Genomic DNA, 24,640 nt, shown 5'->3' with positions numbered 1-24,640 from the left:
ATGGAGAGCAATGTGACCCCTAACTCACTGGGTGGGATTGGGTGGAATGCTGATTTTACACCCGCTCAATGCTACTTAAATGGAGAGTAAAATCAGGGGAGGAGGGGGTGGGGGTGCAAGAGTCAAACAAACATTGCACCCAGTACCATCAAGGTTCCTGATTGGCGGGGTCGGATTGATGTGACCCTCCCCCACCTGCCAGGTGTCCAGGAAAACAAGAACATTGAGCCCCCAGCCCTCTGTTCAAAACAAAATGCTGGAGCTGGGAGTAATTTAACCCTTTAGGCACTGAACTATGAGGGCAGGTTGCACAGACTAGGCTTGTGTTCACTCCAGTATAGAAGATGAAGGAGTGATCTAATTGAGGTGTTTAAGATGAGTAAAGGATTTGATAGGGTAAATAGAGGGAAACTATTTCCTCTGGTGGGAGTGGGGGCGTGTCCAGAGCAAGGGGGCAGAACCTTAAAATTAGAGCCAGGATATTAACATCTACTGTATATTAAGAATCTTGTGTTTGGATGCACTCCTCTTTGTAAAACCTTACGAGCTGTCCAACCCACCACAGATTCTTTTGTCCGTATTTACAATAGAATGTACCTATGTAAACTTGTCATGCTGTATTTCCACCCTCCCGCCAGTCATGGCATTGTAGCTCCTCAGCTACTTGTGGAACTCCAACCAACTCTACCCCTCAGTTGCCCATATTGTGGTGACTGCTGCTGTTTTAAAATAGAAGATAATAATAGAAAATCAAGGTAGTCGACAAAATAAATACAGTTTTAAAATGGACACTTCATTACTTCCTTGGCAAAGGTTCGATTGCCCCCTGCTTCATCTGAACGATACACTTGGCCTTATCCCTCCCTGTCCAGGAGATTGAGTCATGGTCTATATTAATGATTTTCTATTGCCCTGTAAATCTGTTATTTCATATCTATTGCAACACTCAAGTCGAATTGCTGACTGGTTATTGCTTGAACAAGTTAAAAAGTTTGTGGGGTATTGCTGTGCAGAAATTGGCAGCTGTATTTATCCACATAACAACAGTAATAGCGCTATAAAAAATAATTCACTGGGGTTGTAAATGTTTCACGATGTCAAACATGATTCCCCTTTCATGAAACCAGGTTGACTCTGCCTGTGATTTTGCTAAATCTCCTACTTCCTTGATAATGGGTTCCAGCATTTTCCCAATGACAGAAGTTAGGCCAGCCTGGCCTATAGTTTCCTGCTTTCTATCAACCTCCTCTCTTGAATAGGGACGTTACATATGCAGTTTTTCAATCCACTGGGACCTTTCCAGAATCTAGGGAATTTTGGAAGATTACAAATAGAGGGAAGAGCCAATAAAACTTGGGAAATGACTGGCACTGGTCCGAACTGGTCTTGTACATCTTAAGATGGAACTCCAGTTTGGGTCAGTACCAGATATTTCCTACTGGGCAATGGACCCACTATCTCCACAGCCATTTCTTTTAAGACCCTAGGATGCAGGATGGTCAGTAACCAGAGGACATAAATTTAAGATAATTGGCAAATAACCAGTGAAGGTGGAGGAGAATTATTTTTACGCAGCAAGTTGTTATGGTCTCCCTGAAAGGGCAGTGGAAACAGACTGTAAAGTAACTTTCTAAAGGGAATTGGATTAATACTTGCAAGCAAAACATTTGCAGGGCTATGGGGAAAGAGCAGGATGAAATGATCCTCATCCTCATCTTCCGACTAGGCACTTTACAGCCTTTCGGACTGAATATTGAGTTCAACAATTTTAGATCATGAACTCTCTCCCCACCCCCTTTCTGATTTTTCCCCCTCCTTTTTGTTTTTTCCAATAATTTATATAGATTTTTCTTATCCCGCCTATTTCCATTATTTTTAAATGTATTTCCATCCATTGTTTTATCTCTACCTTTTAGCCTATTTCGATTCCTTCCCCCCACCCCCACCCCCACCCCCACTAGAGCTATCTGTACCTTGTTTGTCCTGCTTTCTACCCTTAATTAGCACATTCCTTTAGATAATATCACCACCTTCAACACCTCTTTGTCCTTTTGTCTGTGACATCTTTTGGTTATCTCCACCTATCACTGGCCCTCTATCCAGCTCTACTTGTCCCCCCGCCCCCCCTTAAACCAGCTTATATTTCACCTCTTTTCTATTTTTACTTAGTTCTGTTGAAGAGTCATATGGACTTGAAATGTTAACTGTGTTCCTCTCCGCAGATGCTGTCAGACCTGCTGAGTTTTTCCAGGTATTTTTGTTTTTGTTTTATGAAATGCTACTCATTGGACAGCTCTTTCAAAGAGCCAGCACAGGCGCGATGGGCCAAAGGGTTTCCTTCTATATTCTAAGACTGCGTAACTAACTCAAACCCAAACAGGATGTGAGTTGAACAAACATGCAGATAAGCCACTTTCAGAAGCAAACAAAGTGTCACTATCGCCCTCTTATGGTTGAAGCCAATATTGAAAAATAAATTTTCGCTGAAATCTTCCGTGGTGAAGACAGGGCCCTAGGCTTTGGGGGCCCTGCTGCTGATACAGACGCTAGCTACCGGTGAAACCAAGCACAGGCCTGAGTTTCAGCATGCCCTGTTTTTGCAGTGAAGATATCGTCTGTTTTTTTTTGGTGAATTCCTGTGTAAAATAAAATGTTGCGAATCCTGGGATTCTGTGTATTAATAGTTTTTTTTATTTGTTCACGGGATGTGGGCTTTGCTGGCTGGGCCAGCATTTATTGCCCATCCCTAATTGCCCTTGAGAAGCTGGTGGTGAGCTGCCTTCTTGAACCGCTGCAGTCCGTGTGGTGTAGGTACACCCACAGTGCTGTTAGGGAGGGAGTTCCAGGATTTTGACCCAGCGGCAGTGAAGGAACGGCCGATATATTTCCAAGTCAGGATGGTGAGTGGCCTGGAGGGGAACTTCCAGGTGGTGGTGTTCCCCATGTGTCTGCTGCCCTTGTCCTTCTAGGTGGTAGTGGTCCTGGGTTTGGAAGGTGCTGTCTAAGGAGCCTTGGTGAATTCCTGCAGTGCATCTTGTAGATGGTACACACTGCTGCTACTGTACATCGGTTGTGAATGTTTGTGGATGGGGTGCCAATCAAGTGGGCTGCTTTGTCTTGGATGGTGTCGAGCTTCTTGAATGTTGTGGGAGCTGCACTCATCCAGGTAAGTGGGGAGTATTCCATCACACTCCTGACTTGTTTGTGTCATGTAGATGGTGGACAGGCTTTGGAGAGTCAGGTGGTGAGTTACTCTCCACAGAATTCCCAGCCTCTGATCTGCTCTTGCAGTCGCAACATTTATAACGTGACTGGTCAGGTCAGTTTCTGGTTAATGGTAACTCCAGGATGTTGACTGGATCAATTTTTTAAAACCTGATTTAGGGCTTCAGAAGGCAGAACAATAAAACAAGAAGGACAAAATAAAATCTAAAATGGCTACAAGCGAGTATGAGAGGAAATTATCAAACAAAAAGGCAATATTGAAAAGCTTTGTGCTGCTAGTCGGGAGGGATAAAAACAGAAAATGCTGGTAAAACTCAATGTGTCCGGTCGCATCTGTGGAGAGAGAAACAGAGTTAACGTTTCGAGTCCGTATGACTCTGCTTCAGAGCTAAAGAGAGGTGGAAATATGATGGGTTTTATACTGTTTAAGAGGGGATGGAGCAGCTGGAGTAAGTTAGAAGGTCAGGGAAAGGTTACAGCTAAGGAGAGATTGACAAATATGTCATGGACACACCAGAAAGGGAGTGTTAATGGTGGTGTTAAAGAGTAAAGAAGGTGCTGATAGTGGCATAAAGGTAAGATAGCAGAATGTGTGAATAGTTGAACAAGGGTCAGTGCTCTGTGAAAGCAAAACATAGAAACAAGTGACAGATGGACCCGTGTGTGTGTGGGTGTGGGGGTGGTGAGGTGGGGGCAGTTGGGGAGAAAGTATTGAAAAATGAGCAAATAAATAAAAGAATAAAACAAAAAAAACAAAAATTGGATTAAAAAAGGGGTCACGAGGGAGGAGAGAGTTCACGGTCTGAAGTTGTTGAACTCAATATTCAGTCCGGAAGGCTGTAAAGTGCCTAGTCGGAAGATGAGGTGCTGTTCCTCCAGTTTGCGTTGAGCTTCACTGGAACAATGCAGCAAGCCAAGGATGGACATGTGGGCATGAGAGCAGGGTGGAGTGTTGAAATGGCAAGCGACAGGGAGGTCTGGGTAATGCTTGCGGACAGACTGAAGGTGTTCTGCAAAGCGGTCACCCAGTCTGCGTTTGGTCTCTCTAATGTAGAGGAGGCCGCATTGAGAGCAGTGAATGCAGTAGACTAAATTGAAGGAGTGCGAGTGAAGAGCCGCTTCACCTGAAAGGAGTGTTTGGGGTCTTGAACAGTGAGGAGGGAGGAGGTAAAGGGGCAGGTGTTGCACCTTCTGCAATTGCATGGGAAGCGCCGTGGGAAGGGGATGAGGAGTTGGGGGTGATGGAGGAGTGGACCAGGGTGTCACGGAGGGAATGGTCCCTACGGAATGCTGATAGGTGGGGTGAGGGAAATCCAGCATGGATTCATTAAGGGAAAATCAAGTTTAACTAACTTGCTGGAGTTTTTTGAGGAAGTAACAGAGAAGGTTGATAAGGGAAACGTAGTTGATGTGGTGTATATGGATTTTCATTTGAGACAATGCTACACAACAGACCTGTGAGCAAAATTCTAGGTCATGGAACAAAAGGGAAGTCGGCACTTGGATAATACATTGGTTGAGTGACAGGAAACAGAGAGTAGTGATAAATGGTTGTTTTTCAGATTGGAGGAAGGTTTGTAGTGGAGTTCCTCAGGGGTCAGTGTTGGGACCCTTGCTCCTCCTGATACATATTAATGACCTAGACTATGGTGTGCAGGGCATGATTTCAAAATTTGCAGATGAGACGAAGATTGGAAATGTTGTCAACTGTGATGGGGATAGTCTTGAACTTCAAAAGGACATAGACATGTTGGTGGATTGGGTAGACAAATGGCAGACGAAGTTCAATGCAGAGAAGTGTGAGGTGATTCATTTTGGCTGGAAATATATGGAGAGACTGTGTAAAATAAAGGGAGAGCCTCTAAAGGAGGTGCAGGAACAGAGGGACCTCGGTGACATAGGTCATTGAAGGTGACAGGGCATGTTCAGAGAGCAGTTAATAAAGTATATAGTATCTTAGATTTATTCATAGGGGCATTGAGTACAAGAGTAAGGAGGTCATGTTGAACTTATATAAGACACTAGTTAGGCCTCACTGGAGAGGTTGGGACTCTTTTCCTTGGAGAAAAGAAGACTGAGAGGAGACTTGATTGAGGTATACAAGATCCTGAGGGGTATGGACAGGGTAAATAGTGAGAAACTGTTCCCACTCAAGAGAACATCAAGAACTAGAGGGCACAGATTCAAAATAATTGGTAAAAGGAGTAAATGTGATATGAGGAAAGTTTTTTTCACCCAGAGGGTGGTTTGAGTCTGGAACAAACTTCCTGAAAGGGTGGTGGAGGCAGGTTCAATCGAGGTATTCAAAAGGGAATTGGATTGCTACCTGAAGAGAATGTGCAAGATTATGGGGATAAGGCAGGGGAGTGGGACTAGATGGAATACTCTTTCAGAGAGCCAGTGCAGACTCGATGGGCTGAATGGCCTCCTTCTGCACTGTAAGGATAGTGTGATAGTGATTGGGGTCATGACTCACTGGGGATAGTGCGCTATAATATCAAACTCCTCTATTCCCCAAGCTACAACAAATGTGAAAATTTTGACCAGGCCACCAGATGACCCCAATTCTACCCAACTGTTTAATTTAGGTTAACTGAATCTGAGCACCAGGTTTGTAAACATAATAAGTAAATAACTGTTTATTGAACAAATTGTCTTAAACCAGTGGCAAAAGAAATATGAACTGCTAACTTCTAACACTGTCAATTAAACTCTACCACCTTCTTAACTCCCTGTACAAACTCAAGATACATAAAACACACAAATCATGGATTTTAAGGGTGGGATAAAACAGTTCAAAGCACCAATTTCGGAGTACAGGATTCCATGGGTTGATTTTGATCGATGTCTCACAAATTCCTTTCAGTTCTTGTTGATGACATGAGCTGGTCTTCCAGCATTTTTAGTCTTTAGTTCACTGGTTGAGAACTTGCATTCATTGTCTCTGACAGTGGTTTTCCCCTTTTCCTTTTTACAGGGGTTTCCTCAGAGAGCAGGTTATAGAGATATGAGGAAGAGAGATTTTAGATGTTTTCTCTTTGCAGGTCAGGGGCTTTCTGCTGCCCTGTTCCTCACACAAAACCCTGGTCACCTGGTCAGTTGCCAATTAAAATGCTGTTATCAGGCAGCTCCCTTAGTCCAGGACTCCTTTCCATCATTCATGGCACACTCTGTTCCAGGACTGCAGCGTTGTATATATCTCTCATCCTGTTCCAGTGGACATGTCTTTCAACCTGCAGCTATTGAAATTCTAATCCACAGTCCAACAGAAAATAAAAAGATATGTTCCTTACATTTGAGAAATTGGAACTGTTTTCCTTGGAGAAGGTGGCTGAGAGGAGATTTGATAGAGGTATTCAAAATCATGAGGGGTTTGGATAGATTAGACAGGGAGAAACTGTTCCCATTTGTAAAAAGATCAAGAATGAGAGGAGACAGATTGAAAAAAATTTAGAAAAGAAGCAATAGTGATATGAGGAAAAGCTTTTACACATGAGTGGTTAGAGTCTGGAATACCCTGCCTGAGAGTGTGGTGGAGGCAGGTTCAACTGAAGCATTCAAAAGAGAATTAGAGTGTTATCTGTAAAGGAAGAAGGCGGGAGAATGGCACGAAAGGAATTGTTCATTCAGGATAAAAGCAAAAAACTGCGGATGTTGGAAATCCAAAACAAAAATAAAAATACCTGGAAAAACTCAGCAGGTCTGACAGCATCTGCGGAGAGGAACACAGTTAACGTTTCGAGTCCGTATGACTCTTCAACAGAACTAAGTAAAAATAGAAAAGAGGTGAAATATAAGTTGGTTTAGGGGGGGCGGGGTGGGACAAGTAGAGCTGGATAGAGGGCCAGTGATAGGTGGAGATAACCAAAAGATGTCATAGACAAAAGGACAAAGAGGTGTTGAAGGTGGTGATATTATCTAAAGGAATGTGCTAATTAAGGGTAGAAAGCAGGACAAACAAGGTACAGATAGCCCTAGTGGGGGTGAGGTGGGGGAAGGGATTGAAATAAGCTAAAAGGTAGAGATAAAACAATGGATGGAAATACATTTAAAAATAATGGAAATAGGTGGGAAAAGAAAAATCTATATAAATTATTGGAAAAAAGGGGGATCGGAAAGGGGGTGGGGATGGAGGAGAGAGTTCTTGATCTAAAATTGTTGAACTCAATATTCAGTCCGGGAGGCTGTAAAGTGCCTAGTCGGAAGATGAGGTGCTGTTCCTCCAGTTTGCGTTGAGCTTCACTGAAACATTGCAGCAGGCCAAGGACGGACATGTGGGCATGAGAGCAGAGTGGAGTGTTGAAATGGCAAGCGGCAGGGAGGTCTGGGTAATGCTTGCGGACAGACTGAAGGTGTTCTGCAAAGCGGTCACCCAGTCTGCGTTTGGTCTCTCCAATGTAGAGGAAACCGCATTGGGAGCAGCGAATGCAGTAGACTAAGTTGAGGGAAGTGCAAGTGAAATGTTGCTTCACTTGAAAGGAGTGTTTGGGCCCTTGGACGGTGAGGAGGGGGGGAAGTAAAGCGGCAGGTGTTGCATCTTCTGTGGTTGCATGGGAAGGTGCCGTGGGAGGGAGTTGAGGTGTAGGGGGTGATGGAAGAGTGGACCAGGGTGTCCCGGAGGGAACGATCCCTGCGGAATGCCGCCGGGCGGAGGGGGTGAAGGGAAGATGTGTTTGGTGGTGGCATCATGCTGGAGTTGTCGGAAATGGCGGAGGATGATCCTTTGAATGCGGAGGCTGGTGGGGTGATAAGTGAGGACAAGGGGGACCCTATCATGTTTCTGGAAGGGAGAGGAAGGTGTGAGGGCGGATGCGCGGGAGATGGGCCAGACACGGTTGAGGGCCCTGTCAACCACCGTGGATGGAAAACCTCAGTTAAGGAAGAAGGAGGACATGTCAGAGGAACTGTTTTTGAAGGTAGCATCATCAGAACAGATGCGATGGAGGCGAAGGAGCTGAGAGAATGGGATGGAGTCCTTACAGGAAGTGGGGTGTGAGGAGCTGTAGTCGAGGTAGCTGTGGTAGTCGGTAGGCTTGTAATGAATATTGGTGGACAGTCTATCACCAGAAATTGAGACAGAGAGGTCAAGGAAGGGAAGGGAAGTGTCAGAGATGGACCATGTGAAAATGATGGGGGGGTGGAAATTGGAAGCAAAATTAATAAATTTTTCCAGGTCCAGACGAGAGTATGAAGCAGCACCGAAGTAATCATCGATGTACCGGAGAAAGAGTTGTGGGAGGGGGCCGGAGTAGGACTAGAACAAGGAATGTTCCACATACCCCATAAAGAGACAGGCATAACTGGGGCCCATGCGGGTACCCATAGCCACACCTTTTATTTGGAGGAAGTGAGAGGAGTTTAAGGAGAAATTGTTCAGTGTGAGAACAAGTTCAGCCAGACGGAGGAGAATAGTGGTGGATGGGGATTGTTCGGGCCTCTGTTCGAGGAAGAAGCGGAGAGCCATCAGACCATCCCGGTGGGGGATGGAGGTGTAGAGGGATTGGACGTCCATGGTGAAGAGGAGTTGGTTGGGGCCAGGGAACTGGGAATTGTTGATATGATGTAGGGTGTCAGAGGAATCACGGATGTAGGTGGGAAGGGACTGGACAAGGGGAGAGAGAAGGGAGTCAAGATAACAAGAAATGAGTTCCGTGGGGCAGGAACAGGCTGACCCAATTTGTCTGTCGGGACAGTTCTGTTTGTGGATTTTGGGTAGGAGGTAGAAGCGGGCCGTCCGAGGTTGGGCGACTATCAGGTTAGAAGCTGTGGAAGGAAGATCTCCAGAGGAGATGAGGTCAGTGACAGTCCTGGAAACAATGGCAGTCTCATTCAGGAAACTGGTGCAGACAGGATGGGGTGAACGGCCTCCTTCTGTGCTGTAACAATTCTGTGCAATGCAGCAGACAACTGTGCACAGTAAGATCCCACAAATTGCAGTGAACTTTTAAACTGATTTTAGTGATATTGCACAGCTGAGGTATAACCAGTGATTTACTCTGCATTGTTAAAGTTTTTTTTGGTGTGGGAAGGAGGGAAGAGCCCAGTTTAGACAGACATTTGCTGACATCTCTCCCAGCACTGCACTTCAACCAAGTGATGCTGCACATTAAGCCCCGCCCCACTCCACCATCCGGCCACAGCGTCCTCTGGCGGCAAGCACTGCGCCCTACACCTTGAGCTGGACGCCCGGCCGTTGGCAACGCTACTAGCCGGCCGGATGTCCTCGCCTCCGCTGGGAGCAGCTCCAGCGCCCTCCGGCGACCGGAGGTCCTCGCTGCCAACGTTGGGGGAAGCACCAGCGCCTTCTGGCGGCCGGAGGTCCTCGCTGCCGCCGCTGGGAGCAGCACCAGCGCCCTCTGGCGGCCGGAGGTCCTCACTGCCACCGCTGGGAACAGCTCCAGCGCCCTCCGGCGGCCGGAGGTCCTCGCTGACAACGTTGGGGGAAGCACCAGCGCCTTCTGGCGGCCGGAGGTCCTCGCTGCCGCCGCTGGGAGCAGCACCAACGCCCTCTGGCGGCCGGAGGTCCTCACTGCCACCGCTGGGAGCAGCACCATCGCCTTCTGGCGGCCGGAGGTCCTTGCTGCCACCGCTGGGAACAGCACCAGCGCCCTCTGGCGGCCGGAGGTGCTCACTGCCACCGCTGGGAGCAGCACCAGCGCCATCTGGCGGCCGGAGGTCCTCGCTCATGGGAGCGTTCGTCGCGTTGAACTCGCCCGTTAGACCGCCAAAAAAAACCTCCCATCGCTCGCTATAGTGACCAGCGGACCTATTTTTTTAATATTGTTCCTCACAGAGACACAGCAACCGGATGACATCAATTATAAACCTTTATTAGTTATATATAATTATCTTTAACGATATCTCATTGTAAAGCCTGAATCTCGGTCACAGCTCCAACACAGTGACAGTAAGGGCCCTATCAACCTCCTCACCTCCGGCCGTCGGCGGCCCCTTTGAATGAAAGCAGCCGGGGTGATGTCCATCACGAAGCCCCGCCCTTCCACTCCGCTCTGGCCCCGCCCCCAAGTCCTCAGACCACACCTTCCCCACTAAGCACCTCCTCTTGGAGCGCCCTCCGGTGGAGGCGGTCCGCAATGTTAGCGTCGTCTCCGAGAATGAAGGCCGTTGGGTGCCGAACGTCGGAGCAATATGTCCGCCCACTGGCCCCGCCCCTCCCCGGCTGGCCCCGCCTCCTCCGGCTGGCCCCGCCTCCTCCCCGGCTGGCCCCGCCTCCTCCCCGGCCCTTGCGGAACACGGTGGGTCAGTCCCCACCTTCTTAGCTATGGCCACGCCCACATGGTCGTGAACAAGGCCCCTTCCTCTCCGCCGCCCGCAGCGTCACCCGGCGGTCCGCAATACGAGCGCCCTCTCTCGGTTCCACGGCGATGGTGTGTCGTTGGAGCTCTAAGCCCCGCCCACTTCATCATCAAGCTCTCGATCTCCCCGCCTACTTTCTCCCCACCCTGTATGGCCCTCGGGCGTTACGCAATGTCACCGCCGTCTCCGGGAGTGACGTCAACTGGGTGACGTTAATCACGAAAGCCCTGCTCTGCTCTCCTCTGGCCCCGCCCCCAGCCCCTCACGCTCCGCCTTCTTTCAACACCGCCCCCCGCCCATGCCCCCGCCCACGCCCACCCTTCACGCTCCTCACCTCCAGCCGCAGCGACCACCAGCGGCCGGCGGTCCGCAGCCTGAGCGCCATCTGTGGGAAGGAGGGCGGCCGGGTGACGGTGTCGACGAGCCCCGGCCACAGTCGCCACGCCCCCTCCGCCGGCAGCTCCCCCGGCGGCCGGAGGATCTCCCGGGTGTTGGAGCGGAGAGGCTGCCGCGGTCCCGGTCCCTCGCTCTCGGCGGGCAGGTGGGCGGCTTTTCCCCCCCGACCTTCATCCTCCCAACCCTCCCCCATTGAGAAAAATTAAAACTAAAGGGGAAATAATCCGGGGCGGGGAAGCGGGAGGCCGCGGGGGGAGGGAGCGGGAGGCCGACCGGCTGGGCGGCGGGGCGTGAAGGAACCGGGGACCCAGCCCCACCCCACCCCAGCTGGGGACCGCGGGACTGGGGGCCCGAGGCCTTGGGGCCTAGGCTCTAACTGACTGTCTCTCGTTGTGTTTGCAGGCGCTCGGTCGGTGTCGATCCCCGCTCGGAGACTCGGGCTCTTACCCTCGGGAGCCGCACCGAGCAGGGCGGCGATGGCTCAGTCCCCGGGGCAGGCCGCTCTGCCCGGGGTACAGGTAAGAGAGAGAGGGGGATAGGCCGTGTCCTGGGACCCTGACCCACCATCTCCCCCCTAACCGTCCCCCATGTCCCAGTCCCAGCTCCACCTGGGCCCCCAGGGTTTAATTTGTCCGGGGGGTGGGAGGGGGGCTACAACAACAATAACGTGCCTTTATGTAGCACCTATAACGTTTCTGAGTATTGCTGAAAAGAGAGACATGCTGCCAAAGCTTTCACCCTGGCACTTAACAGGACAGACCCGAGAATGCCAAATTTCAGAGGGAGCCACAATTTATATTACACGGAGGGGTGGGGGGTGGGGAAGAAGCTCTGTGTTCATACACACGGGGTGGGGGGTGGGGAAGAAGCTCTGTGTTCATACACGGTGGGGGGTGGGGAAGAAGCTCTATGTTCATACACACGGGGTGGGGGTGGGGAAGAAGCTCTATGTTCATACACGGTGGGGGGTGGGGAAGAAGCTGTATGTTCATACACACGGGGTGGGGGTGGGGAAGAAGCTCTATGTTCATACACACGGGGTGGGGGTGGGGAAGAAGCTCTATGTTCATACACGGTGGGGGGTGGGGAAGAAGCTCTATGTTCATACACGGTGGGGGGTGGGGAAGAAGCTCTGTATGTTCAAACACAGGGGACTGTGCTCTGCAAGCAAAAGGAATGTGGCCAGGCATTGGCATTCTGGGCGTTCCGAAAAAGAGTCATTTAGACTCAAAACGTTAACTCTGTTCCTCGCTCTGTGGATGTTGCCAGATTGGCTGAGTTTTTCAAGCACTTTGTTATTAATTTCAGATCTCTGGCATCCACATATTTTGCTTTCATTGTATGGGCAATATTGAGTCTGTCCCGATGAGCCGAAAAGCTTTGACCACATAGTGAAATAGCGAGAGTTCAGATCAAACATGTTTCCATAGAGGTGAAGGGTAGGACCAACAAGTCCAGGGAACCCTGTATGTCAAGGGATATAGTGGATTGGATAAGGAAAAAAAAGAGGCTCATGGCAGATACAGTGGGCTGAAAACAGCGGAAGCCCTAGAGGAGTATAGAAAGTGTAGGGGGTACTTAAAAAAGTAATTAGGAGAGTGAAGAGGGGGCATGAAAAAACACCGGTGGGCAAATAAAGGAAAAACCCAAGGCATTTTATAAATCTGTTAAGGGCAAGAGGATAACCAGGGAAAGAGTAGGGACCAACTAGGGACCAAAGTGGCAATCTGTGTGTGGAACCGGAGGTTGTAGGTGAGGTTTTAAATGATTACTTTTCATCTGTGTTCACTATGGAGAAGGACAATGCAGGTGCCTAAATCAGGGAGGGGGACTGTGATATACTTGAACAAAGTAGCATTGAGAGGGAGGAGGTATTAGCGGTTTTAGCAGGCTTAAAAGTGGATAAATCCCCAGGCCCAAATGAGATATATTCTAGGCTGCTATGTGAAGCAAGGGAGGAGATTGCAGGGGCTCTGATACTAATTTTCAAATCCTCTCTGGCTACAGGAGAGGTGCCAGAGGACTGGAGGACGGCGAATATTATTCAAGAAGGGCAGTAGGGATAAACCAGGTAATTACAGGCCAGTGTGTCTAACATCAGTGGTAGGGAAAATATTGGAAAAAATTCTGACGGACAGGATTAATCGCCACTTGGAGAGGCAGGGATTAATCAAGGATAGTCAGCATGGCTTTGTCAGGGGAAGATCATGTCTAACAAATTTGATTAAATTTTTCGAGGAGGTGACTAGTTGTGTAGATGAGGGTAGTGCAGTGGATGTATTCTACATGGACTTCAGTAAGGCTTTTGACAAGGTCCTGCACGGGAGAATTGTCCAGAAGGTAAGAGCCCATGGGATCCAGGGCAGATTGGATCCAAAATTGGCTTAGTGGCAGGAGGCTGAGGGTGACGGTCAAAGGTTGTTTTTGCGATTGGAAGCCTGTGACGAGTGGTGAACCTCAGGGATCGGTGCTGGGATCTTGCTGTTTGTAGTGTACATTAATGATTTAGACGTGAATATAGGAGGTATGATCAGTAATTTCGCAGATGATACAAAAACTGGTGGTGTGGTAAATAGTGAGGAGGAAAGCCTTAGATTACAGGATGATATAGATGGGCTGGTAAGATGGGCAGAGCAGTGGCAAATGGAATTTAATCCTGAGAAGTGTGAGGTGATGCATTTTGGGAGGACGAACACAGCAAGGGAATACACAATGAATGGTAGGCCCTAGGAAGTACAGAGGATCAGAGGGACCTTGGTGTACATGTCCATAGATCCCTGAAGGCAGCAGCACAGGTAGATAAGGTAGTTAAGAAAGCTTATGAGATACTTGCCTTTATTAGCTGAGGCATGGAATATAAGAGCAGGGAGGTTATGTTGGAGCTGTATAAAATGCTAGTAAAGCCACAGCTGGAGTGCTGTGTACAGTTCTGGTCGCCACACTATAGGAAGGATGTGATTGCACTGGAGCGGGTGCAGAGGAGAATCACCAGGATGTTGCCTGGGCTGGAGCGTTTCAGCTATGAAGAGAGACTGGATAGGTTAGGGTTGTTTTCCTTAGAGCAGAGAAGGCTGAGGGGGGACCTGATAGAGGTATACAAAATTATGAGGGACATAGATAGGGTAGATAGGAAGAAACCTTTCCCCTTAGAGGAGGTGTCAATAACCAGGGGACATAGATTGAAGGTAAGGGGCAGGAGGGTGGTTGGAATCTGGAACACACTGCCTGAGGGGGTGGTAGAGGCAGAAACCCTCACAACATTTAAAAAGTATTTAGAGGAGCATTTGAAACGCCAGAGCATACAGGGCTAAGGGCCAAGTGCTGGAAAATGGGATTAGAATAGATAGGTGCTTGATGGCCGGCACGAACACAATGGGCTGAAGGGCCTGTTTCTGTGCGGTATAACTGTATGACTACCTTTAACATACTAAAACCTCGCAAAGATGCTTCACAGGAACCTTAATGAGCCACATGTTTGGACCTGTCCATGTTAGGATAGGTGACCAAAAGCTTGGTCAGAGGTTGGTTTTGAGGAGCGTCTTAAAGGAGGAAAGAGAGCGAGAGAGGTTTAGGAAGGGAATTCCAGAGCTCCCAGTTAACTGGAGGCTCAGCTGCCAATGGTGAAGTGTTGGAAATTGGGGATCCGCAAGAGACCAGAATTGGTGGAACCTTGTAATATTATCACCCCATCACTCCTGACTATTCCACATCATACTCTCCCTAAACTGTTTATATAATGCATTTAATGTAGAAAACTGTCCCAAGACACTTCACAGGAGTGTTAATCAGGGAAAATTTGGTGCTGAGCCACAATGAAGTTCAATGCAGAGAAGCGTGAGGTGATTCATTTTGGCAGGAGGATTATGGAGAGATAGTATAAAATAAAAGGAGATACTCTAAAGGAGGTGCAGGAACAGAGGGACCTTGGTGTATATGTGCATAAGTCATTGAAGATGGCAGGGCATATTGAGAGAGCAGTTAATAAAGCATATAGTATTTTAGGCTTAATAGGGGCATTGTGTACAAGAGTAAGGAGGTCAAGTTGAACTTGTGTAAGACACTTGTTAGGCCTCATCTGGAGCACTGCGTCCAGTTCTGGGGAAGGATACTTGAGGAAGGATGTGAAGGCATTGGAGAGAGTACAGAGGAGATTCACAAGAATAATTCCAGGGATAAAGAGCTGTAGCTATGAGGATAGATTGGCGAGGTTGGGACTGTTTCCCTTGGAGAAAAGAAGGTTGAGAGGAGACTTGATAGAGGTATTCAAGATCCTGAGGGGAATGGACAGGGTAAATAGTGAGAAACTGTTCCCACTCAAGAGAACATCAAGAACTAGAGGGCACAGATTCAAAATAATTGGCGAAAGGAGTAAAAGGGATGTGAGGAAATGTTTTTCCCCTGGAATCTGGACCAAACTTCCTGAGAGGGTGGTTGGGGCATGTTCGATTGAGATATTCAAAAGGAAATTGGATTGCTGTCTGAAAAGAATGAGTGTGCAAGGTTACGGGGATAAGGCAGGGGAGTGGAACTAGGTAGAATGCTCTTTCAGAGAGCCAGTGCAGACTCGATGGGCTGAATGGCCTCCTGCACTGTAAATATTGTGTGATAGAGACATTAGGACTGGTAACCAAAAGCTTGCTCAGGTACACTTGAAGGTGCATCTTAAAGGAGGTAGTGGGTGAGGCCATGGAGAGATTTGCAAACACAAATAAGAATTTTAAAACACTGTCAATGCTAAATTTAAGCCCACTTCTTAAACTATAATTCTAAAATTAAATTGTCAGATCCGTTATACTTTATCAGTAAAGTGTTAAAATATGGAAACTTTATATTTCAGAGATTTCATTCAGGTATTCAGGAAAACTGTATTTAGCTGCCTGCTCATTTGTGTGTCTCTAGCTATAACATTCAGGCCTTTTTTACTTTACTCCAGTGCTCCCTTAATCGGCTTCCCATTTTCCATCCTTTGTAAACTTCAACTCATCCATAACTCCGCTAACCATATTCCAACTTGCATCCTGTCCAGTCCACCCGCTTACCCTGCGCTCACTGACCTCCATTGGCTTCCAGTCCAGGAACAGAATTGAGAATTCTCCCTCCATGACCTCTCCTTTCCCTGTCTCTGCGCTTCTCCCATTCCTTCCTTATCCCTGATTTTAACCACTCCACCATTGGTGGCCATGCCTTCAGCTGCCTGGCCCCTAAGTTCTGGGGTTTTCTCCTTCAATCTCCCTTTCTTCCTTAAGACATTCTTGAAAACCTTCCTCTCTGAGCAAGATTTTGGCCACCTGTCCTCAGGGCCCGAATTTCACGGTTAGTGAAGTGACACTGACCTCTTAAGAAAACTGGCCACAAAGATCTGTTGTGTGGATTTCTCATTTCCCGATGTTAGCTTAAATGTGGCACAAAGTCAAGAGCTTCCAACAACAGTAGTGTCATCAATCAGACTAAGCAGCCAGTCACGTAGGAGTATTTTCACAGATTGCAAACCAGGAGATAAAATGCACTGATTATCTTTCACTTTTAATTACATTTTACAGAGAACAAGATAAATGATTGTGGCATACCACAGGGTACTCAGAAGCTGGAATATCACAAACAAACTTTTAAAAAATATACTTTAAAAAATATGTGCATTTTTTTATCATAATGGAGAAATTTGATATTCCACAAATATAAAATTATTTTTTTTAGTCCCAGAAAGGTTTATCAGGAGTAGTTATGAAACCCGATTCCACTGTAATTACTGCTGCAAAGTCCATGTCGTTATCTTCTTAGTGGCTCAACATCAAATTGTATCGAATGCTCCTCCGCAGTGCCTTGAAAGGCGCTATGTAAATGCAGGTTGTGTCGTGTAATTCTGGATAATGAGGATGTACTACGGAAAAAAAAACTGCCAAGTAGTGAAACAAATAACCCGTGGGTGTAAAATTCTGAAAGGTTTTGAATAGAGTAAATAAGGAGAAACTTCCAGTGGCGGGAGGATCAGTAACCAGAGGACTCAGACTTAAGGTAACTGGCAAAAAGACCCAAGGCTGTGTGTGCGGTGGGAGGGAAGGAACGGGGAGGGATGACAAATGCTTGCACTTAGTGAGTTGTTGTAATCTGGAAGCAGATTCAGTAGTAACTTTCAGAAGGGAATTGGATAAATACTTGAGAAGGAATAATTTGCAAGGCGATGGGGGAAAACGCAGGGTGAGTGGGACTAATTGGAAAGCTCTTTCAAAGAGCCAGCACAGACACGACGGGCTGAATGCCACGTGAGTTTTATGCTGACGGATGCTGTGTTTTCACTATGTAAATAGCTGCCCAGTGTTGTAAATTCTGAGGCTTTTTTAAAACAAAATATGTAAAGTGGAGCATTTCTGTCTCTGTCTTGTGGCTGTTATTCACTGAGCAGTTTCAGTTTCCTGTATCTTGTGCTTGACATCTCAAAACTGTTTGAAGATCTGCAACTGAGATCATGTTGCCATTTGGCAAATTGCTGCTTGGACTGGCTGAAGCTTGCAAGTTGCTGTTTGTAATTTCCGCTACATGCTGTCCTGTCACTTTCTATGCTAAACTAATTTATGAGGTGCTATGCTGGAAATAGCTGCGAATTGCTTATTTTACAAGCAGTGTTTCCTCAACAGCTTGATAAACAGTGTTTGCATAATATTTGCATAATGCAAAATTGTAGAGAATGGACTTGTATTAGACTGCAAAAATCCCAGCTGCTTTGCTTATCCCATTTCAGATTACCTGCGGATTCAAAGTTGGCTTGACATCCTGCTTTCTTATTCAACAACAACTTGCATTTGTATAGTGCCTTTTAATGTTGCAAAACGCCCCTAGATTAAAATAAAAGCAAAAAATGCTTAGCAGGACTGGCAGCATCTGTGGAGAGAGAGAGAGAAAATAGAGACGTTTCAGGAGAATTACCTTTTATTGGAATTGGGAAAAGTTAGAGATGTAGAGATTTGATCATGGGCTGGGCGGGGCAATGACAAAAGGAAGGTCTGTGGGTGGGGAAGACAGGAGCGATTGAGTGACAGAAGAGTTGGTCTTGCAGGGCCAAAGGGAATGGAGATGGGGTAAGAAAAGAAACAAAAGGTGTGCCTAGAGCAGGTGTGCTTCTGTCTGAAAGCAACAATAAGAGAAAATCTGAAAGGGCACTGTAGGTTAATTTGACCTTGTGATGATATTACAGCACTTTAATATTTGACCTTTTTGTGACTGGCAGATCTTAGTGTTATGATGGTGAAATAGTTTCTCCACTGGTAATTATACACTTGACTGTAGCTGAATTCAAGTGTGCCATTCTCAACCTCTTCCCCTTTTTTTTAAGCCATGCTGCAAAATTCCTTCTGTTCTCCACTGATCTAGTTATTAATACTTGGCATGCCAGGTGGTGTGTTACAGTTCACTCAGTGTCTGAGTTGCTGTGGCAATGTGCACTTTTACACGCGTGTTGTAATCTGGAGCTATGGGTAGTGACGACAGAGGCCGCAACTTTCTTTCCATCACGTGGCTGACCAGGAATCTCTCCTGTTCTTACCACCTGCCATTGGCTAATGTTGGAAAGATTTGCAAGTTGCTACCCAACCTGTTTGGCCGCATTATGAATGCAACTTCCATGGCCATCAAGTCCCGGAGTGGGACTTGAACCCAAAGCTCAGAGGCAGGGACTCTACCGACTGTGCCACAAGACCTCCTCGCACACTAAATACAGTAAGACAAAATAACAGAAGCTCTAAGTATAAATTGAGTTGCAGCTTACTTTGTGTGAATAGTATTTAATGTTAAGTATTTAATTCTTATGGTAGTTTTAGCTTTATTGCTGCAGACCTAAAATATAAAAATTGGCTGCAGTGGCAACTAAAACTAGACTACCAATGTGAAGGGGGGGAGGAGATGGAAGCTGATATTGGAATTAAGGGGCTGAGGAGCAGATCTCCCAATGGTGATTGAAAGATCAATTTTCTCAAGCAGAATACTATGGATGTTGCCAATCTGAAATGAAAACAGAAAATCATGGAAATGCTCAGCAGGCCAGACAGCATCTGTGGAGAGAAACAGAGTTAATGTTTCAGGTCGCTGACTTTTCATCAGAAGGAGTTGATGGTGCAGTGGTAATGTTGCTGGACTAGTAATACAGAGGTCCAGTAATACAGAGGTCCAAGGTGATCCATGTGATGCAAATTGCTCTCTTTCAAGTATTTGTCCAATTCCATTTTGAAAGTTTCAAATGATCCTGTCCATTATCAACTCAAATATTTCCAAACTCTGCTGTCCAGATCCAGGCGTTGCGCTCCCATCCCTACCATACTTTAGCAATCCCCCTAGGCTCCCAGTCTCCTACCACATTGAATTCCGACACCACCTACTGGTTGACGAATCCGTCCTTGGCCTAACCCACCTCAATCACTGTAATTTTCTTCATCCCCTAATACTATTCAGTGTTCACCCTCTGTCCTTGTGCCTTAGCATCTTCCACTCCTGCCCCATCCAGTTGCCCCATTAATGGCAGACCTTCTCCAGTTTGAGCCCTGTGCTCTGGACCACTCTCCCTCAACCGCTGCCACCCACCCATCTTGCTACCCTTCTCCGGGAGCTTCAAGAGCGTTTTCAAAAACCTACCCTGTCCTCTAGGCCTTCGAACACCTCCCCGAACTTTTCTGCTGCCTGGTGATCTCAGTGCTCCTCCAATCTGGTCCCTTGAGCAACCCTGAGTTTATTTGCCCTATCAATAGAAGCTGTACCTTCAGCTGCCTCAGCAGTGAGCTCTGGAATCCTCTCTTTAAAAACTTCTGACTCTCTTCTTCTCTCCTCCTTTGAGATGTTCCTTAAAACCTAACTCTTTAACCAAGCTTGTTGTCATCTGGCCTAACATCTCTTTACACGGCTCCGTGACCAATTTTGTTTGACAATGCTTCTGCAAAGCACCTCGTATTGTTTTACCATGCTAAAGGTGTTGTATGAATGCAAATTGTTGGTGGTGTATCTACCGCCTGAAGCACCTTGGGATGTGTCAGGTGTGAAATGTGCGCTAGAGGTGTGAGTTATTGGGAACAGAATTTGAAAATACTGATTTGATTTTGCTGCAAGTGAATGTCTGCTAGGAATAGGAGCAGAAAACAATCTCCAACTGTGCCTTTATTATTGTTTATTAAATTTTGGCTGTAGCTGTGTGTGTGATTAATGTTATTTTTTGCCAGATTGTTGGTGCAACTGGCTGTATTTTTTTGTTGCAATTTCTGGACAACTCATAGTTTCATTTCCCATCTCCCAACCCGTCCTCCCCAAAGCTCACCCTGTCCCACTCCCCTCCATAATTAACCCCTTTCGCTGCTTTCTGCAAGAATGAAACTCAACACTGCGGAATTCCCATCAGTAGCATGTGTTCAGAATAATCCCTCAGAAAATGAGGAGAGAGAGGTGGAGAGGTTTAGGGATGGAATTCCAGAGCTTAGAGCCCAGGCAGCTGAAAGCACCACTGTCAATGGTAGGATTATTAAAATAAGGGAGGTGTAGGAGGCCAGAATTGGAGAAGCGCGGATATCTCAGAGGGTTTAAGGCTGGAGGAGGTTACAGAGATGGGGAGGGCTGAGACCATGGAGGGATTTGAAGTCATGATGAGAATTTTAAAATCAAGGCGCTATTCAAAGAGGAGCCAGTGTAGGCCAGCAAGCACAGGGATGAGGGGTGAACGGAAGTCGGTGCACATCAGATACGGGTAGCAGAGTTGTGGATGAACTCCAGTTTATTGAGGGTGCAAAATGAGAGAGCAAGCAAGTAGCCTCTGTATATGAAGGGGGAAGTTGTGTGTTGTTTCGTTGTGAACAAAGAGTAGTGCCTGTGAAATTCGGTGACAGCAGGGATGGGGAAAAAAAGGATGAAATTACTTTGTGAAGGGTTAATTTCTGGTAAGTAAGATAAATTAGTTACTATCCTGAGAGGGAAGGAGAAAGACATTAAGTAGAGCCCCCAGTTGCTGCTGCAGGGATGAGCCGTGTCTACCAGCATATTGAGCGAACATGATCTCGACATTGGTATCTGTATGGGATTGTATAAAACAGAGGGAGACCTTTCGGTCCATTGTGCTTATGCCGACTCTTTGAAAGATCTATCCTGTTAGTCCCACTGCCCTGCTCTTTCACCATAGTCCTCCAGATTTTTCTTTTTCAAGTATTAATCCAATTCCCTTTTGAAAGTTCCTATTGAATCTGTTTCCACTGCCCATTCAGTGCATAACCAAATCATAATTCCCTGTGTAAAAATTCACATCTCCCCTCTGGTTGTTTTGCCAATTATCTTAAATCTGTGTCCTCTGGTTACCAACCCTTATGCTGAAAGAAATGGTTGTTTCTTATTTACTCTATGAAAACCCTTGATGATTTTGAACACCTCTGTTAAATTTCCCACTAGCTTTCTCTGCTCTAAGGATAATGTGCCCAGCCTCTCCAAATAGCTGAAGTCCCTCATCCCCTGATACCATTCTACTAAATCGCCTCTTCAGACTCTCCAATTTGATATCCTTGGGTGATATTAAAATTCCAACCCGATTTTTTTTACTTAAGTGAATTATCTGGGTCACTGGTAGTCACACCAGGGGAAATGTACGTTTACATCAATGTGTAGAAACTCTAGCTCCCTAAATAAAATCAGCTCAGTTTTTGGGTTCCTTTTTAGTGCTGTGTCATTTGTAGATGTTGAGATTAATTTGCTATTGAAACCAAGGTTCCTGTTGCAATTTTACGGTTGTGCTTGTAAGATTAAGATTAAACTCTGTGGTGTATTGCTGTTGGACTGGAGAAGATCCTTTGAATATTGGATATCCAATGAAGTTTGCAAAATTTAACCAATTGTATCTAAAATATAGAACATCATCTATACAGGTATATATAGTGTCTCAAAGCCACCAACCTTGGGACTGAGTCCATGTTGGATTTCAGAACTTGCCAGTTTTTGGGTTGGCCGGTTCGGTGAGTCGGGCAATTTGGGTTGGCTCAGTGGTCACTCAGAGAGTGGGAAAAGACAGAGCTGCAAAGCTGATAATTAGTTGGCCCACCATGTGCCAATGCAGCATCTAGCCCGACAAGCTGGTAAGTTATTTTACTCATCTAATAATTAAAATTCGTGCATGGCAGCTTAAAAAGATGTCCAATTTTTGGATAGCCAGATTTGAGACATTGTACCTGTATTAGATTTTTTAATAAAGTACCCCGGATTGTCCAATGCAATGGGCGTTTTCCAATTTTGGGTAATCACTCAGCAAACAGTTGCAACTTTGATAGTTTTTGCATGATTGTGCTAAAGCCTCAACGCTGAATTGTGGTGAAACTTCAAAAGGTAGGCAGACTATTTAAAGATTAGTGTGTTCCCATGAAATGCAGTTCTATGGTAGAGCAATGTATTGCAGACAGAGGAAGGTATTTTTAAAACATTTGAGCTTGACTCCTACTTGATTTATATTGTGCGTTCAGTCTTTGCATTTGCAGTTACCATGGAGCACCTCAATAAGAGTGCTAGCACTTTCCCAGCAATTCAGCATTGAACAAATCCTCCCTGTCGCAGCTACAAGAGCAGTGAGCTCCAAGCAGCAACTGCGGAGATCACAAATATCTCAGCAATGAACAGAAAGTGATGCATTTATAGTCTGGTGCAGTGCCTGTGTATCTATGTATGGTTCCAGAAATGAATAACTTCAGTTTTGAGGACAGATTGGAAAAGCTGGGGCTGTTCTTCTTAGAGCAGAGAAGGTTGAGAGGAGATTTGATAGAGGTGTTCAAAATTGAGAGGGGCCTGGACAGAGTAGATAGGGAAAGATTTTTCATTGGTGGAAGGATCAAGAGCCATAGGATACCAATTAAAGGTGAGTGGCAAAAGAACAAACAGCGACATGAGGAAAAACCCTTTTATGCCGTGGGTGATTAGGATCTGGAATGCACTGCTTGAGAACGTGCAGGCAGATTCAATTGTGGCTTTTGAACAGGAATTGGATAAGCTCTTGAAAATAAAACAATTGCAGGGCTCCAGGAAAAAGGAGGCGAGAATGGGACTAGTTGGATTGTTGTTGCAGGGAGCCAGCATAGACACCTCTGGCCAAGTGGTGGTCTCCTGTGCTGTAACCATTCTATGTTTCCACATAGAGCTGTGTGTGTCATCACCTATTACTGTATGGCTTTTGCAGCGCAAATCTCTACACCAAACTTCTATTGGTCTAAGTCTGAAACTTTCTAGGCATCTTTTTGAGTTTATGATGTGATTAGAATTCATCACTGGGTTTTTCTGCCAGCCACAGAATACCCACCGACACACAGCATAAGGAGAGGCAATTATGATTTGATTGCTGTTAATCAATGCTGAGCAGTTGCGATTCTGATTATTTCGCACAATAATATTCATGGGGACGTAAAATAGGATCGTCTGCTGTCCTGTGTCATTGAACTGAATGCAGCAGGAAGAAGATCTCAGTCCATTGACTGAGCAAAGGTTAAAGTGGGTAAATATAGGATAGTCATTAATAACTCCAATGGGGAATTCACAAGAAATCTCTATACCCAGAGAATGGTTAGAATGTGGAACTCACTACGGAAATAGTAGTTGAGGTGAATTGCGTAGATGACTTTAAAGGAAAATCAGATAAGTTCACGAAGGAGAAAGAAGTAGATATGCTGACAGGGTGAGATGAAGAGGAGTGGGGGGACACTCACATGAAGCCTAAATACCATTATAGACAGGTTGGGCCTGTTTCTTTGCTAAGTGGTACGTAATATATTGATAGACAAATCAGCCCTGAAATTTCCTATTTTGTCACAAAGCTTGTTTAGAGTATTGTTACCAATATGTTTTAAGAGAAGTCGTACTTTAAAGCCCAGCTTTCATATTTTCCTAGTACAATCACTGTAGTTCAATAAACAAGCCAGATTATGCCCATGTTTAGAAGGGCAGACCTGATAATTGTATAGCAGAGTGCTTTACAGCTCAAGTGAACGCAGAAAAATGCCACATCCACTTTACTGTAATCCAAGCGACAATACTGCTTCCAATATAATGAACCATCTGCTGAAATTCTGCCCTTCAAGCATTGTTGACACTTGTCTCTCAGCCAATATCCTGTACATTTTGATATTCTGTTTTTTTTTGTGCTCTTCTCTTGCATAGCACTCATAGCATCACTAGCTGAAAGCCTTCTCATTCAAAATCATTAATTGGTATAATTTTAAAAAAATAATTGATTTGTCATTATTGCATGCTGATTACGTGACTGCGAGTGAGGCATGCATGGAAACGTGATTAGGAAGGAATTGGGGTTTCAACAGGCAAAGTGTTATCAGGAGACACTGCCTCCTCGCTCAATGCACAATTTGGAGAGCATACACCATCAGCAACTAATATAGCACTTCAACATAATAAAGGTCCTTCACAGGAGTGTTGTCAAACAAAATGTGACACTAAGTCACATAAGGAGATATTATTTCAGGCGGCCAAAAGATCTGGGCTTTAAGCAGAATCTTGAAGAGGCAGAGGGGCCGAGGGAGAAAAGTTCCAGAGCTAAGGACCTCAGCAGCTGAAAGCATAACTGCCAGTGATAGAACAAGGAAATTCAGTGATGCACCAGGTTGCAGAGATCTTGAATTGTAGAGTTGTAGGAGGTTACAGAGATAGGGAGGAACGAGGCCAGGGAGGGATCTAAAAACAAGGATGAGAATTTCAAAAT

The 24,640-nt window shown here is 46.1% G+C and overlaps 1 protein-coding gene across 1 annotated transcript in view; it reads left to right on the top strand.

Moving 5' to 3' along the window:
- Positions 1-11,015: 11,015 nt before the first annotated feature.
- LOC144683031 (serine/threonine-protein kinase 24) overlaps positions 11,016-24,640 on the top strand; it is a 44,065-nt gene continuing 30,440 nt past the window's right edge. The window contains exons 1-2 of the mRNA XM_078546028.1: positions 11,016-11,083; positions 11,341-11,456. Coding sequence (XP_078402154.1) covers positions 11,415-11,456 — 42 coding nt within the window. The 5' untranslated portion in view covers positions 11,016-11,083; positions 11,341-11,414. The remainder of the gene's footprint in view (positions 11,084-11,340; positions 11,457-24,640) is intronic.

This window comes from Cetorhinus maximus, chromosome 7 (genome assembly GCF_964194155.1).
Source record: "Cetorhinus maximus chromosome 7, sCetMax3.hap1.1, whole genome shotgun sequence".
Classification (NCBI taxonomy): domain Eukaryota; kingdom Metazoa; phylum Chordata; class Chondrichthyes; order Lamniformes; family Cetorhinidae; genus Cetorhinus; species Cetorhinus maximus.
The sequence above is the reverse complement of the archived record's forward strand: the minus strand, read 5'-3'. Positions and strand labels throughout refer to the sequence as shown.